This window comes from Aricia agestis, chromosome 3 (genome assembly GCF_905147365.1).
Source record: "Aricia agestis chromosome 3, ilAriAges1.1, whole genome shotgun sequence".
Taxonomy (NCBI): domain Eukaryota; kingdom Metazoa; phylum Arthropoda; class Insecta; order Lepidoptera; family Lycaenidae; genus Aricia; species Aricia agestis.
The window spans coordinates 6,324,242-6,340,452 of NC_056408.1; the positions used below are offsets into that span (position 1 = coordinate 6,324,242).

Genomic DNA, 16,211 nt, shown 5'->3' on the forward strand with positions numbered 1-16,211 from the left:
AACATTGTTCTAAGTCGGCATACTGTCTACTCTGCCAGATAGCTGAATCTTCAGTTCTCTGACAGAATATTTGAAACTTTTGGAACTGGCACCGACTTCAACGCGCGAAACAAAATTACAATTTTTGTTTCTTGGCCGAACATAATATTATGGCCATTTGGCTTTTGAAGGGTTATGAATCTTGTTTACCGCTTCTTACTTGACACCAGGGCTTCAAATACCGGTATTTTTTCCGTTCTTCCGTCGCCCATGGACACTCGCAGCATGAGAAGAGCTGCAGGTGCGTTGCCGGCCTTTTAAGAGGGAATAGGGTAATAGGGGAGGGTAGGGAAGAGAAGGGAAGGGAATAGGGGAGGGGATTATGCCTCCGGTAAACTCACTCACTCGGCGAAACACAGTGCAAGCGCTGTTTCACGCCGGTTTTCTGTGAGAACGTGGTATTTCTCCGGTCGATCCGGCCCATTCGTGCCGAAGCATGGCTCTCCCACGTATATAAAAACTGGTGCTTGGAAGTCGGAAGTTGGGCTGCGAGTGAGATTTGGTGCATGATGCATACCGCATACCTGATACCAGAAAATATCGTTATATTTACCGGTATTTTTATAACGATATTTTTTGGTTATGTTACTAGATATCGATAAAAAAAATGCCGTTGAATGGCTACCATTATGAAAATACCGGTACGTAACGATATTTTTTCGGGTATTCGATAACGTTATGAAGCCCTGCTTGACACTAGCAATAAACCTAAGCTATATTATCATCATTAAAAAAAAGGTTGACAGTGATTGTTGATCAAATAGCTGTCAAAGCTGTCACTGTCAAATAGTTGAAGTGGCGACTGGCGTCAGGCTTCCCGCTGCGTCATCAAACAAGATTTTATTGTTATTTTTAGCGTAAAAATAGTCTTGCTGTTATTACCGGTAAGTGAAAGAGTGCAAAAGTGATTTCTAATTTTATAAGATAGCTTCTGTTTTGTTACTAACGCAAGTGAACCAGAATAACCCGAGACTTTTGTTCTAGTTCTGCCGAATCAAAGAAGCAGTTTTATATCAATAAAAAATAGATAACATGGCCGGTTGTAAGTACAATTATTACTTCCTATTATCTATTGTTATTGATTAACTATTAAACTATACAGTTTTCGTACATTTCAATTTAGATCCGTGTGATGCAACAAAGCAATTCATCTTTGATCATTCTCAACTATATTACTATGTTTTATGTAAATTTATTATGTAGGTACCTAGACAGTACGATATCACCAAAACTAGTTAGATAATGTGTAGTTGAAATTGGTTGAAAGTGTTAAAATTAACAATTTAAAATTCTACTATTACAATGCATTCGGGAAATTTCTAGGTACATCCAATGATTTCACAAAGTGACTCATGTTATATTGTGTTACACAATAATTAGGTATTGTTGTAGTGAAATATTGTACACTAACTCTACGAATAATAAAAACTAAGGAGTCGTAACTCATTACGATTACCGTTTTAAATTTGGTTCCTTTTGATCTGTCATGTAACGTCAGCCTAGTACTGCTCAAGGTCACCTAAATATTGCAAATGTATTGAAATGTGTACCTAAGGTACACTTTTTTGACAAGTAAGGTAGGGTCGCCTAAGAGCGGATGTGCCACAAGATCGAATACATAAAATTTTGCATGAAATAAGCGACATTTTTCACGGCTGGCAACATAGTTTTGTTTGCCATTTTGTTCTGCCCCTCCCTTCATACCGCGAACGACGTTGTCACAGACAGGATGCGTGCGATGGAGCTTACAAAAAAATGTGCCATTTTTCGTAAATTTTTGGCGATCCGGTCTTCAATCCAAAAGTTCATTGCAAAATTATGGTGAGTATTTATCATTTTATTGCTTTTTAAGTAGAATTCTGTGTAGAATTAGCTCTCCAGGATTGTATACTTGGTTTACGCCTAGGACGTCTGTAAACAAAGATCCGGTCTTTCCTCCCATTGCCAAAGAACACACTAGATAGTCCGATCTTAAAGCACTAAAAAAATGCAGTGGTTCTCAAAATTATATATACAATTAATTTAAATTATTATCCAATTTTTTAAAATTAAGTCGATTCATTATAACAAATTGTTTTTAAATTGTTGTTTTTGGTACAGCAAAAACTTATTTACCAACGCATAGTATCTTCTTTTCTTAACACCTATTACCTAAGTATAAAACTTCTTAACCCTCCGTGCACCACGTGAGTAAAAGTTACACCGTGCACCACGTGGGGTTTGTCAAACCCCAAGACTATCTGGGCAAGAAATGCCTAATTTGTATTTATTTGTTAATTTTATTTCAAATAACTGTTTTTTATATATTCAATTGTAATATAAAACGATACTTACTGAGATAACTCCCATTATTAATCCTTTACACCCAAAAATTAAAATTTAGTAATATTTTACCAAGTAAAACATAGACTCTTTTTTGGTGAGCTTCAACAGTTGAAAAGTTTCCTTTTATTTCCCGTACTGCTTTAAAATTTTAAAACTTACTATATAAAAAGTACAAATTGAATAATATTAACTTAATATAATAATATCTACACGATATCCAAGCAAGTTGTAATCAGTACATTTGTAACAATGATAGTGGGCACTGTATGTGTAAGCAAATAGGTCTATTATTGTGCTCAAAACCGTATTTGAGATTTCAATTTATCTTCCTGATACAACCTGAACACTTCTTTATTGATCTTGATAATTTTTCTGGTGGTCCAGGGGCTGCTTTGCCAAGAAATTCGTGAAACCGCTTACAAGAGCCTTTCAGTATCCATGTTTTTTTTTTTTAATTATTATAAAATTGGGGCCGTCTATAGACTATTCGTCCATATCCTTTTTTTGTTATTTTATTATTTACATTTTTCGCACCAAGGATAATTGAATTAATATTATAAATTTTAATTAATTGTAGTCCATCACGCCATTAATATTTATTTATTATATGTATAAATTATTTATTTATTATACTTATGTATAATTTATACATATAATAAATAAATATTTATTATTTTATAAATTACTAATAATATTTAATGTTTTGAATGGTGAGATCCCAGTCAGTGTGGCGGCCAGTAGATCCGACATTTTCCGATTTCCTTAGATTTTATGCTGCTCCACCCTTTGCCTTTAGATGTTGTGACATTGGCTTGGTGGAGAGGGATCACTCAAGCTGGGTGGAGTTTCTAGGGTGTTAAAAAGATATCGTTCTGTGACGAATCTACCCGCTATGTGGCTTAGGACTTTATCGTTCCTGTCTTTTATAGCCATTTTTATGTTTAGTCTTTTATGCGTTCGGTTGACACCTCCGTGGCTCTTTTTATGAAGCTCACAGCATCTCCATCAGTGTCAGTGTAATAGACACAGTATCCATGGTTTATATCTTTGCGATTTTTCAAATCTTCTTATATGAAAGTCATACTTAATTTGTTCATAAACCTGTCCACGAATGCTTATTAAATCGAAATGAATAGATTTTGTCACATTTCACAATACCTCCTGAACTACGTGGGGTTTGTGAGTCCCCAGCACACTTTGTGCACGTCTGTTCGTTGCATCGGTGAAAAAAATCCTAAACTACCTGCCCCCAAACGGTAAGGCAACATTTTAACTCCAGCTACATAAAGCGTCAAAAAAATTACACGAATTTTTTAAAAGTTATGAAAATTTTTGTACGTCTGGGGTTTGTCAGACCCCACGTGGTGCACCGAGGGTTAACACGTTAGGTGCGAAACAGGGCTTGAAACACCCTGTCCGTGTCTCGTCGTTATAGCGGTAGGAAAAAACTTAAACTTCTCTGTCCTGAGGGAAACATAACTTCCATCTGGTTCAGTGTAGGAAAGTGATAACTATATATCTGAGATGTGCTATTGATTCCTAGTTCAATGGTATACCGACCTTAATACCGGGTTTCTTAGACCTCGTGCCGCACTGAACAAATAAAAATTCTAACACAGTGCGGAACGAGGTTGCGAACACCTCGTACCCCCGCGCGCCTCGTACCGCACCCTAAGCTAGCTTCACGCGGTTAGTGTTGTGCATTCGAGACTGAGCACGCGACGAAGTATGACTGCTGCCGATTATGTCGAAACGTTGCCGAAAAAATTTAATCAAGGAGGAAGATGAAGAAAAACCGGGTGGTGAAACTGGTAAATCTGAGTCAAAATCAGGATATAGGAAGATATTTCAAAAACAGGTCAGTCACATCAAAATTTAACTCTTGCCCAAGTCAACCCCACTCTTCCCTACTCTAACCAACTTAACACAACTCTTCTCTACTCTAACCAACTTTACCCAACTCTACCCGAGTCTATCTAACTCTTACCCTAATTTACTCAGCTCGACCTTACTTTTCAGAACCCACTACAAACAAGGCACATCATCTCGAAAGGGGATCAAAGAAGAGGAGATGTGTAGTATGTTACGAAAAACTCCGCACCTTCTTAACAAGTCGTGAGGCCGACAAAAAAGTAAAGAAAATTGTCACAGAATGCACTGGTTGCAGAAAATATTATTGTTTGGCCTGTTTTAATGAAAAACATCCATAAGTTTGATAAATAAATACAATTAAATAAAATCGATATTTCTTTTCCCATCACTAAATTATATGAAAAACTGCTATTGTTCAGTGTGGTATGGGGTACATCAGACCCTACATTTTATTTTACACATAGAATCTAAACTAACTAATCTAACCACGGGCGGCGGTAGATTTAGGTTAATAAACTCATTGTTAATAATAATCACGACAAAAGCCGCACACTTTGTCTTATTTGGCGCCAAAAAAAGGATTTTGGTCTCCTACGGGCGGTGGGGTTTAATATGCCTCGTGCCGCCACAATCTCTGGTATAGGACAAGGTTTAAAACGACCCGTAACGCAGTAATGGAAAGTACAGGTATATCTGTGCCGCTGGGAACGTGTTAAAAGAACAATTATTTTTTTATTCAGATATTGTATGTTTTTGTTACTAATGCAGTTCACTTGAGGCCAATTTTAATTTCTGTCCATAATAAAAGATAAACATATCCTGGTTACTTTATTCGCTATCATTTATAAGAATGAAGTGAGATTAAGAATAGGTTAATTTTTGCTTACAGATTAAAATTTGCCTGCAAAATATCAGAGGAGCTTGGTACTACTAATATATATTCTGTGGAGGAGCACACTTAACCGCCTATACTGAACATGATGTCCACAATGAGAAGTAACGTTTTTGTTATCCTTTTACTTAATTTTTTATATTACTTTAATATTTTATTTAATAAGCCAGTCTATGTCATTACCAAAAGAATAATAAAAGTTCATTAAATAAAACCTCCACTTTTTATTTCATTTTTTCATAGTACGGTTTGTGACAAATTTTAATTATGTACCTAGCAATAACCCACGCGGGTAAGGAATAGCTGGAAGTTGGAACATAACTGTCAAGCAGCCATTTTTACTTCCATTATTTATATGCATGGGTTCTAAATTAGGTATATAGGTAGTGTAATTATATTTATCTATGAGTTTAGTTCAGTTCAGCCCAGGCCCGGATCTACGTTTTAAAAAGGGGGGGCAGAATCCCAAAGAAGGTCCCGTTTTTTGGTTTTTTGCTTACTCATCAAAAAGGGTGCTTCGTACGAAATTCTCTTCTACTACATAATAAAAGCTAATTAAATTCTCTATAACTTCGTCCTTTACACTTTGTATCTATCTCCAATCATTGCCTCGCTATAAGCTTCTAAAATTGGCCGATTTTCAAAAGTGTGTTTTTTAGGGTTTCATACCCAAAGGGTAAAAACGGGACCCTATTACTGAGACTTTGATGTCTGTCCGTCTTCCTGACCGACTGTCTGTCCATCTGTCTGTCCGTCTGTTTGTCCGTCTGTCTGTCCTTCTGTATGTCCGTTTGTCTGTCTCCAGGCTGTAACTCAAGAAGGATAATAGCTAGAGAGTTGAAATTTTCAGAGATTATGTATTTCTGTTACCGCTATAACAATAAATACTAAAAACAAAATAAATTAAATATTGTAGGGGGCTCTCATACAACAAACTTGATTTTTCTCATACAAAAAACAATAAAATGTTGAATATCGAACCTTTGCCTGATTTTTTCGTTTAACATCGCTTTGGAAAAATTGTTTATAATTAGTAAAACTAGCGTATGGTGCAATAATAAAGGGTGTTTTTTTATTTATTTCTTAGGAAAAATAAAACATCCTGTATTATTGCACCATTTGCTAGTATTGCTTATTATAAACAAATTCTCCAAGGTAACAATGCACAATTAAATCCAGGAAAGGTTAGATTTTTAAGGTTTTATTGTTTTTCCATACATTTCTTAAAAATATGAAACAATATACTAAAATACAACACTTTCCTCAAGTTTGCCATATACGATTACTTTCCAGAAGTCATTCCTTACCAGCAACACTATAAATTGATGCAATAATATAGGGTGTTTTTATGTGATTTTTTCTTACCCTCTTCCCCGCATTAACTTTTTCTCCCATGGTTTAGAGATTTTTCGTCATACAATAAAATGTTTAACTTTTCAAGCCCTTTCATTTGGCGTATGTCTCAAAGTGCTACATTAGTTTCGACGATATGCCCCTCCTTTAAAAAATAATTATTAATTATTTATTTTATTTAAATTTTATTTTTAATTATTAAAGTATAAATATAACTAAGTATTTTGTGTACATTTCAGCCTACCTTATGCCATGATAGATATCGAGCAAAAAATTGCAAAAAAAATCAAGTTTTTTGTATGAGAGCCCTCTTAAAATATTTAATTTCTTTTGTTTTTCGTATTTATTGTTATAGCGGCAATAGAAATACATAATCTCTGAAAATTTCAACTCTCTAGCTATTATCGTTCTTGAGTTATAACCGGAGACAGACAGACGGACAGACAGAAGGACAGACAGACGGACAGACAGACGGACAAACATACGAGATGGACAGACAGATCAGGAAGACCATATAGGGTTCCGTTTTTACCCTTTGGGTACGAAACCCTAAAAAACACACTCGGCCAATTTTAGAAGCTCATAGCGAGGCAATGATTGGAGATAGATACAAAGTGTAAAGGACAAAGTTGTAGAGAATTTAATTAGGTTTTTTTATGTAGTACAAGAGCGAACGAAGCACCGTTTATGATGAGTAAGCAAAAAACCAAAAAACGGGACCTTCTAACTAGTCTAAACAAGGTACCAAAGTCAAAATTTCTGCTTTCGACTTTTCCAAGAAGAATCATTCGTTTACTAGGGTACCACGCAAAATTACAGGACGATTTTGTGGTATGTTTTTTTCAATTTGAGACCGGATATTTTCCTTTTGTGCACTCTAATGCCACAGCTTTAAGGGCGAAATTAAGCATTAGTCCGAACTTTGGTTTTGCCAGGTTTTTTTGAAAAGTAGTCAAGAAAACTATTGTGTCACTTTGAAGGCGTGTCTCACATAATCTACAGCGTGTATCGAATTAAACGAAAAGTGACCAGAGGCCCTAGCCAAATTTACTTCGCCTTATTACGAAGAGACTAGTAGATTCTTTAACGCCAATGCAATACAGAACATTTTGCCCTAGCCAACAACCGGCGAACTTACGTTTCGGTGATTCCATAACGATTTTCTCTTTACCTTCGTTTGCCCCAAAATTGTCTTTGGTTTTGTTGTCCTGTCAAATGTCAACTGTCAAATTTCAACTGTCAAATGTCAACTGTCAGTATGAGTCGTGTTCGTTTCGTTTTTTAAATGTCAATGTCAGTGTTAGTGTCAGTGTCATATTCTAAAATCTGACAGAAATTGAATGGTATTTTAAAACATGACACACTGACACTTATTTTTAACTTTGCGCATGCGCAATGTGCATTGAAAACGAAACGAACACGACTATGGTCTCGGCTATAGACTTTATGACAAGGGTTTTAGGATCACTTTCGCCATAACTCAGAGGTAAAATAACTTTGAAATGAGTTTGTTATGCCGCCAACTCAGACCGCGAATTTATTCCAATGTGAACGAGAAGTTTTTCGTGTTTTTTCTTTTTGTTAATTTATTTTAGATAGAAATTAAAATGAATAGGTGCAGAACAAGTAACGAACAGTATATATATTTAATAGAATACATGGAGACGTAAGTAAATTTCACAATTGTAGTTAAGTACTACATTGATTCCTACGATGATGTTGAAAACTTAAATTTTCTTAAATATTTTGCTTAAATGGTTTAGTGGTAGTGATAAAACTTACTATGTATCAATATTCAATTGTACACTTACGAAAGGATCAAGCTAATGGCATGAGGTATTAAGAGATAATAAAAGGTTTGTGATTTCAGTCTAGGTCCTTCAGACTAACCCTGAGGCATGATCCCTGTGCAATGGGCAAACCATGAACTTAATATTATCTTCATGTGTAGGAATGTGGTGCATACTAGATGATACTAGTTAGTAGTTTATAATATTTGTTGCTTAAATACTGAAAACCTTTATTCTATTAAATGTATTGCAGTAATGGAGATTTATTCAGACCCGTTGGTGGTGCCCAAGGGCGCCTTCGATCTGAAAGGCTATGGGACACCCTGACCCATAGCCTTAATGCCATAGGCAATGGCTCAACAAAAACAACTGAAAAGTGGAAAAAAGTAAGTTTTAAATAAGTATAGGTTTTTAAAATGTTACAAGTAGATTTTAAGCAAGATTTTAAGTATTTTATTTCAATGAGAAGGTATGTAAGTATTCATTTGGTAAAATATTTTATACTTACATTTGATCATTTGTAAGTAGGTAAATGTTTGATAATATGAACCAATAATAATTTGTATAAATTCCTTCATAATACTAGAATCCTTAGTATTTTTTACATTGCAAATAAATCAGTTACAAAGCAGTATACATACTGCTTTTTTTCACTACAGTGAAAGTAATTCAATTGTTAATTTGCAAGGTTTTATTTCAAAGTATTTTAAAACAAATTTAGAAACAAAGTAATTTGAAATCTTGATTAAAGCTTTGTACCTTAAATGTAGCTGGGGGTTAGGTATTACAAAGCTTTTTAAAAAAACAAACTCAATTCCATGTAATAATTGTAATTTTTATTTCATCACAGACTTTCATGATAATTTTTTTTCATCAGAATACATCATTTACTTAATAATATTATAAGATATTTAGTCATAATATTAATCTTTAATCTTTTATTAAAGAAGAATTGTTTCTTAAGTTTTAGATTGGTTTTAAGTTAATACAAATAAAGAATTTCTTACTCTATACTACTTCTTGATAAGAGAGAAATAATTTTTTTTCAAAGTTATAATTAAAAAAAAAAACATGTATTTCATTTTTCATAGGTTTGGGCGAATCTAAAGTCAAAAACTAAGAAGAAGGGGCTTAGAATCCGCCTAGCTGCCAATGGCACAGGCGGTGGGCCACATGATGGTCAGTCGCTGTCGGCACTTGATCTCAGAGTGCTGGCTATCATGGGCCCACTGGCTGTCCAAGGCCAAGAGGCTGTCCAAGAGCTGGGTTTTACCGTAAGTGATTAAAATATTAATTTGTTTCTATAATAAATTACTTTAAATGGATAATATTATGTTATGTATGGTCAATGTATGAAAATATTTTCATTGATAAAACTTTTTCATTTATTTTTTTCCAGAACATTAATCTCAGTCAAAGACCTGTAGACATCCAGGCAGAGCCAGCCAACATAGAGCAAATTTTTGTAAATGGTATGTGTTTTTGTTAACTAATTTTATCAATACAATTAAACCCAATGAAACTATTTATCTTTTATAATACTTTCATACACTGTTTATTTTTTTGCAGAATACTCCCACCACCATCACCACAATCACCACAGATGATGTCGACGGAAGACATACAATATAATATAATATAATAGAGCCTACTAATCCAAGACCATCTACATCCACGGGGAGGTCCGCCGATGTAGGCGGTCCTAGATTAGTACCATCAGCACCTGCGGAAATAACATATACTTCCCGTCATTTGTCTGCCACGCCTCTTGCGGTCCCGCCGGAGACAAGGGTTGACACCCTTTGAAAGGGCCGCAAACGATTTTATGTCAGTTGAGCGTTTGCGCCTGGAAGTTGAGGAGAAACGGGCTGCTCAACTAATGGAATTTGAAGAAAGGAGAGCCCATCAAATGTTAGAGCTCCAACAAATGCATCTTAAGCTGCATCATGAACGGGAGTTACGGCAGTTAGAGGTGCAGCAACGCCAAGCTGAAGCCTTCAGTGCTGCTGTAGGTGTAGCCAACGAATTTGTTGGGGTAGCTAAAGATTTTTTAGAGTATCTAAAAACAAGGTGTAATACGCAACCTATTAATTTCGAATAAATTGTTTTAGTATTACTACCTGTTTTTTTTTAATTCTTTTTTGGTTTTTGTTTGTTATTTGTTGATTATTGGATACATAAGTGAAGTACATACTTATTTATCCAAATATACTATTTTAATTGAAAATACTAAAAATTTATTAGGTCAATCTAATCTAATTAAAATCTAATTTTAATATGAAGCAATTTAAATAATAAATAATATTTTTTTGTCAGGCAGCATAAGACTGATTAAGTGATTACTGAAAGTTTAATTTACTTTATTTAATAATAATATATTAACATCTTATATATAAAGGGGATTGCCCACTTTCTATAGACACTTTGGCCATTTGTGAACAGTTCATTATGCTAATAATGTAATATGAATTAAATACTTTAGATCAGTAAAAAGCAAAATATAAACCTAGTTTTGTATCAGACTTTATATTTAGATTTCTATGTGTTATTGGAAAAGGTAAATAATCAAATAAAACAACATATTTTTAATAAATACATATTTTATTACTCTGTTTCATAAGTAAGTAATACTTGATCAAGAAACTGGGCAGGGGGATCAATATGATCTTGATGCCTTGCCCAGCCTAAAGACCATAAAATAGTCATAATATGAGCGCAGCGAAAGCGCAACAAAAGTTGCAAAGTCCTGAATAAGTTCTGCATTAAAACTATGTATCGGTTGCTGGATATTACTAAGTACCTCCCAATTATCATTATATAAATGGAAGGAACAAATCCTACAGTTTTGTGGTACATAAAAATAATCAGTGAATAATTTTATTCTCAGCCACTTAGGAGCAGCCAGTCTTTGGGTTGAATGACAATCAGGATAAAAACAAAACTGTTGAGAACCTGAAGCTCTAGTGTACATTGGCAAGATTATACTGGGTTGGTTATTGTTGGGATGTCTTACTTCAGTAAAACAAGTAGCAGCTCGGTCAATTCTTTGCCAGCATGGATGACAGATTTTATCAGATCCATGTACTTAACTGTAAAGAAAAAATCAATATCAAAAGTCTTGAAAAGCTAGTTTGTTTGTATTTCACTATTATAATTCACAATACTGCACATTTATTTAGCCTCAGATTCAAAAGTTGTGGGACAAATCATAAAATAAATGGAGTCCGACCATACACAAAACTGACCACTAGACCGATTTTGATAAAATCTGAAACTGTTTTAGAGCTGTTTAAATGGATTTTGACACTTGGAAACGTGCACAAAACTGAAACTCCGAACTTGAATAAAGAACTCAAGACCAACATGTGAATTACAATACCTACCTACAGTAAAATTACTTAAGTACATTTTCTTTTTCTTACCTTAATTTGGAGAGGTATTTCGTAGGTTCCCTTTAAAATATTTGCCCTGCGCAAATCCATACACAAACTTGTGTAGGAGGCTTTGTCAAGACGGAAATTTTGTGTGAATAGAAGTTCCGGCATGTCTTCTATTCTCTCTAATTGCCGTCTTAGCAAAAGCCTCCTCCTGTGCCTGTCCGATATGGTGTGGTGGTGCGCGGTCCACAGCAAGCGTAATGCATGCATATTAATTAGTACTTGAGTATGTTTTTAACAAGAAGTAAGAACCATTGATCGGCAGCCACACACAATTTACAGCTGAATGCACGCCATTTTGTTCTTCAACGCGATAACACCGCCTTTTTAACAATCGTTTGTGACGAAAAAGAAAAGATACGAAAACTCTAGCGATTAGTGGCATTTGTGTGTGTTGTCTAGGACTTTCTATACAAAAAGCTAAGGGGCACTTCTTTATCGCAATAAAGAAGATGAACAGTGATATCGCTTTCGTCCAACTTGTAATTTGGCTACCAATGGTGTACACGATTACGACAAGAGACTCATGATAACGAACGCTTATGTCATTTCCATACATTTTTGGTTGACGATTCTATAACGAAGCGATCAAGAATTCATTTTGGCTAAGGCCTCAGATTATTTGTTTTATTGCTAATAACTTCCTCTAGCAGTCCATTTGTAAAATAGTTATAGGAATTGATAAAAGCAATGTTTTTTAAGTCCCCGGTCTGGCACAAGTCTGGCGTTTGCCCCTATTGAACACACACAGAGGGCTGCAGCTCGGTCGTGGACTCGTGGACTCAATCTTCTTTGTAACAAATGATAGATCAGCATCGGCATCTTTGGATTTTTCAATAAGTTCGCTGTATTAGCGGCATTACGTAGATCGGTGTTCATGTAACCCTTGCTTTTAACTTTCTACAAACAAGGATACGACCGGTAAATGGAAATAAACGAATGTCAATATTGTTTTGTGCCTTCATTCCTAAGTTTTGTGTTTGTATTGTTTACAATAATATGTTTTAAAATAATATTTTAAGTGCACTGCAATCGCTCTCCAAGGCGCGAATGAGGACGGCACAGTATAGCAATAATAGTCCCTATGTCATATTGCTATACTGTGACGACGGGCCGCCCGTCGTACAGACTTGCCCGTGCCCGCGCGGGAAAAATGCGATCTCGCGGGCAGGCTGCGTGCACGGGCCAACGGGCATGTCTGTGCCCGTACCTAGGAATTGACGAGCAGACATGCGACAGACCTGCCCGTGACGGGCGGCCCGTAGCGGGCGGCCCGGTAGTCAATTCCCCGCTTTAAGCGAGACCCTACCTTATTGTGGAGCATGTTTTTTGACGGAGTTACTTTTCCTTAGTTTTTATTATTCGTAGACACCAACTACATAGTTATTTATTGTTACAAATACCATCTCTTGTATATTTTACTCAATATTTTTTTTCTAGTTAACTATAATGGAAACAACTATCCCCAAGCCCCACCTCCTAATCCTATTTATCCGCAAGTCTTCCACAATGTGAATGCTCCTGCACCTGGCCAGCCTCAGGCTGTACCTGGGCAGCCTCAGTATCCTGGTGCTCCTCAGTATCCTGGCGTGCATCAGTATCCAGGTGCTCCTCAGTATCCAGGTGCTGCTCAGTATCCCGGTGCTCCTCAGTATCCCGGTGCACCTCAACACCCAGGTCAACCGCAGTATGCTCCTCAACCTGGGTTTGCTGTTTACCCCAACCCTACAGCCATGTCTTATCCTGGCGCTTACCCAGGGCAGCAACCACTACATGGTGGTCCTCCGTCAGCCCCAACTGTGACTCCGCATAATGAAGGTATGATGTCCAATTATATTGATGTTATTAACACAAAATTTTCTTGAGCCTACATAACAGTAAATGTGTTACAATAAAAATTATTTGTATGCTTCAAACCTATTGTACCTGGGTATATTTACTACTTTTATTTGATATTTTATCATTTTCTTGGAAGAAATAGTATTACGAATATGATCTATGCCAACACACTTAGTATAAAAATTCTTAGTGTTACCCAGGTATTAACTCATTATACAATTTTCCAGCTGGTCTTGAATGGATTCCTACTACGCCAAGAGATGCTCAGAGCCTGAGTCCCAAGGCAGTTGTTGCTGGGTTTGAGGGGCACGACCATAGTCCTCTGTGGGTGATCAGAGCTAGATATGAAAACGACTTGATCCCCGGCAAGCTGGCCATCAAACACAACTGTGCTTACGTGGCATGGGGAGGCAAGGAGCACTCTGTGCAGAATATTGAGGTTTGTAGCCTTCACATTTGTTGTCAGAATCCTCAGAAATGAAGACCTATTTTTATGAATTTTGTAAGTAAAGCACTTTTGAGTAGATCTGAGAATCTAGTCATTTTTTTTTTACTCGAAATACCTAATACAGTAAAATACCATTTGCTAAGTCAAATAGGCTTATTGCTGTGTGTCACCATAAAACAATCTAAGCTACATTATATAACTTATTATTACTTTATGTATAAAGAATACTCGAATCAAAACATGACAATTTTATAACACTTGTAAATGTCACGTTTTGATTCGAGTATGAATTGTATAATAATTGTATCATCAAAATGTATGAGGAAAAAGTATATTAAAAACTATGCACTTTCCCTTTGGGAAATACTCGGAATTTCCCCCGGCCAATTTTTAACAAATATTTAAATATTATTTCAGGTGTGCTGTGCTCGTCCGGAGAAAGTCCGCTGGGTGGAAACTCATGATGGGAATATCCCTCCTAATGCTATTATTGGTGGCAACACTGCATCTGGTGAGCCACTGTACATTGGCAGAGCAAGAGAGCAGGGTTCATTGACTCCAGGAAAAGTAAGTAATAATAATATCCTTTATTCCATATTTAATAGCACTGTACAAACTTGTACAATGTACCATCGAATAAATTGATTCATAGGCAGTTGACAGACTATCGTCATTAATTGATCGGATTATGTCAATCCAATGTAATTCGTAATTTGTCGGCTGGGCTTGACAAAACGCGACCAATTTACGTAGGTCTGCAGTCGGTCAACTTCTTTAACTTTTGTAAATTATTGAAGTCCTTTTTATACTCAAAATTGAAGTTAAAATTTCCGTCACAGTATACAGGTAGTGTTATAATATCAAAACTGGAATGTTAATTAAGTAAAACGAATTAATAAATTAAAATAATGTCAATATATTTTGGTTAGATAGTTTTTGTGAAGTTTTTAGTCAATAAACAGTCTGTCTGAACATCTGAACTAATTATTTCGACTTGAAACTGTTTAATTTTTTACAAATTGTACATTATTATATGTAACATTAAGTATGATTAATTATTATTTATTTACTCAATTTCAGGTCCACCCGAGCCACAAATCTATGTACATCTCATTTGCTGGAAAAGAGCTTGCGCACAAAAACTATGAAATACTGTGTACTGTTTAGACAGTAAGTTTTTTAAAACACTTTAAAATCACTTAATAATATTATATTGTGATTCATTTTTATTTTTTAAACAATCATACAGGAATCAGTAAAAGTCTGGTTAAGGCATTTTTATGTTTAAGGAATGTTGCTTAAGGGCCAGTGTGCATGGTCGTCTCTAATGTTTCCGTTTGCATTATAATTATAGTCTATCACACGAAAAATAGTCAATTTTTCCACAATTTATATTATTGAATAATGTAAGTATGTGACAACAACCACGTTTTGTGAACAAGTAGACTATTTTTAGTTTGCTAGAGGCAATAATTTTAATGATAATAGTATAAGACGACATTTCCTTTGACCGAGGGTGGTCTAAGCATAATTTTTAAGTATTGTGTACATTGTCTTAATATCATACTACAAACTTTCTGGTTATTTTCAGTATAATTAATTGTTATTAAAAAGTCTGTTAGACTACAGTTTTAATTTATTTTCTATTATGCAAATTGGCCTTAAAAGTTAATTTTGTTTATTTGGAATAATAATCTTTTAGAATCTCGTTTATTATTAAAGAGTTCATCATGAAATAGTTGTTAATGAACCAAATTTATGTTTTTACGTCACTATCACTCTCAATTAATCACTCGCTTTGTCAACTGAGAGCGCTAACATGCGCTAAGTTTTGAGTGCTTTAGGTAACATAATATTGTGGACTTAAAAAGAACAATGTTGAAGGAACAGAATTTCATCAAGTATATTTGCTTGGGATTCAGATATTATGAATAACTTACAGAACCTTCCGTTGTAGTGCCTAAAACGAGAAATTGCCAAAAAGGTTCTATGAGATGAAATAGACCTTAGTTAATTATTGTTGTCGTTATATTGTGGTTTTATATATTTTTATAGTATTTTACACTAAGACAATGTTTGTATTAAACGCATTTACTGGATATAAGTGTTTTATTCCATTTTATGAATGCGGGCCATTGTTTAAGTTCATGGGCTTTTTGTTTAATTTTGTATACTTATTCATAATTTTAGTAATAATATTGAGATCGATTATAGAT

At 35.1% G+C, this 16,211-nt stretch overlaps 1 protein-coding gene across 2 annotated transcripts; it reads left to right on the forward strand.

Annotated features, from left to right (window-relative positions):
* The first annotated feature begins 834 nt into the window (after positions 1–834).
* LOC121740600 (collagen alpha-2(IV) chain-like) lies at positions 835–16,094 on the forward strand. 2 transcript variants are annotated; one of them, XM_042133333.1, is made up of 6 exons: positions 835–923; positions 1,024–1,081; positions 13,149–13,526; positions 13,775–13,986; positions 14,413–14,562; positions 15,076–16,094. In XM_042133333.1, exons 2-6 carry the CDS (start codon positions 1,072–1,074, stop codon positions 15,160–15,162), a joined length of 837 nt encoding a protein of 278 aa, XP_041989267.1. In that variant the 5' UTR covers positions 835–923; positions 1,024–1,071; the 3' UTR covers positions 15,163–16,094. The 2 variants fall into 2 exon arrangements, with proteins under 2 accessions (XP_041989267.1, XP_041989265.1); XM_042133331.1 differs by lacking the exons at positions 835–923; positions 1,024–1,081 and adding exons at positions 1,742–1,860; positions 5,126–5,232.
* The last annotated feature ends 117 nt before the right edge of the window (positions 16,095–16,211 follow it).

Bases quoted from the DNA above. Each gene is read 5' to 3' on its own strand.
- LOC121740600 (XM_042133331.1), top strand. The intron at 13,527-13,774 runs GTATGATGTCCA...ACAATTTTCCAG, and splicing joins TGTGACTCCGCATAATGAAG to CTGGTCTTGAATGGATTCCT. The intron at 13,987-14,412 runs GTTTGTAGCCTT...ATATTATTTCAG, and splicing joins ACTCTGTGCAGAATATTGAG to GTGTGCTGTGCTCGTCCGGA.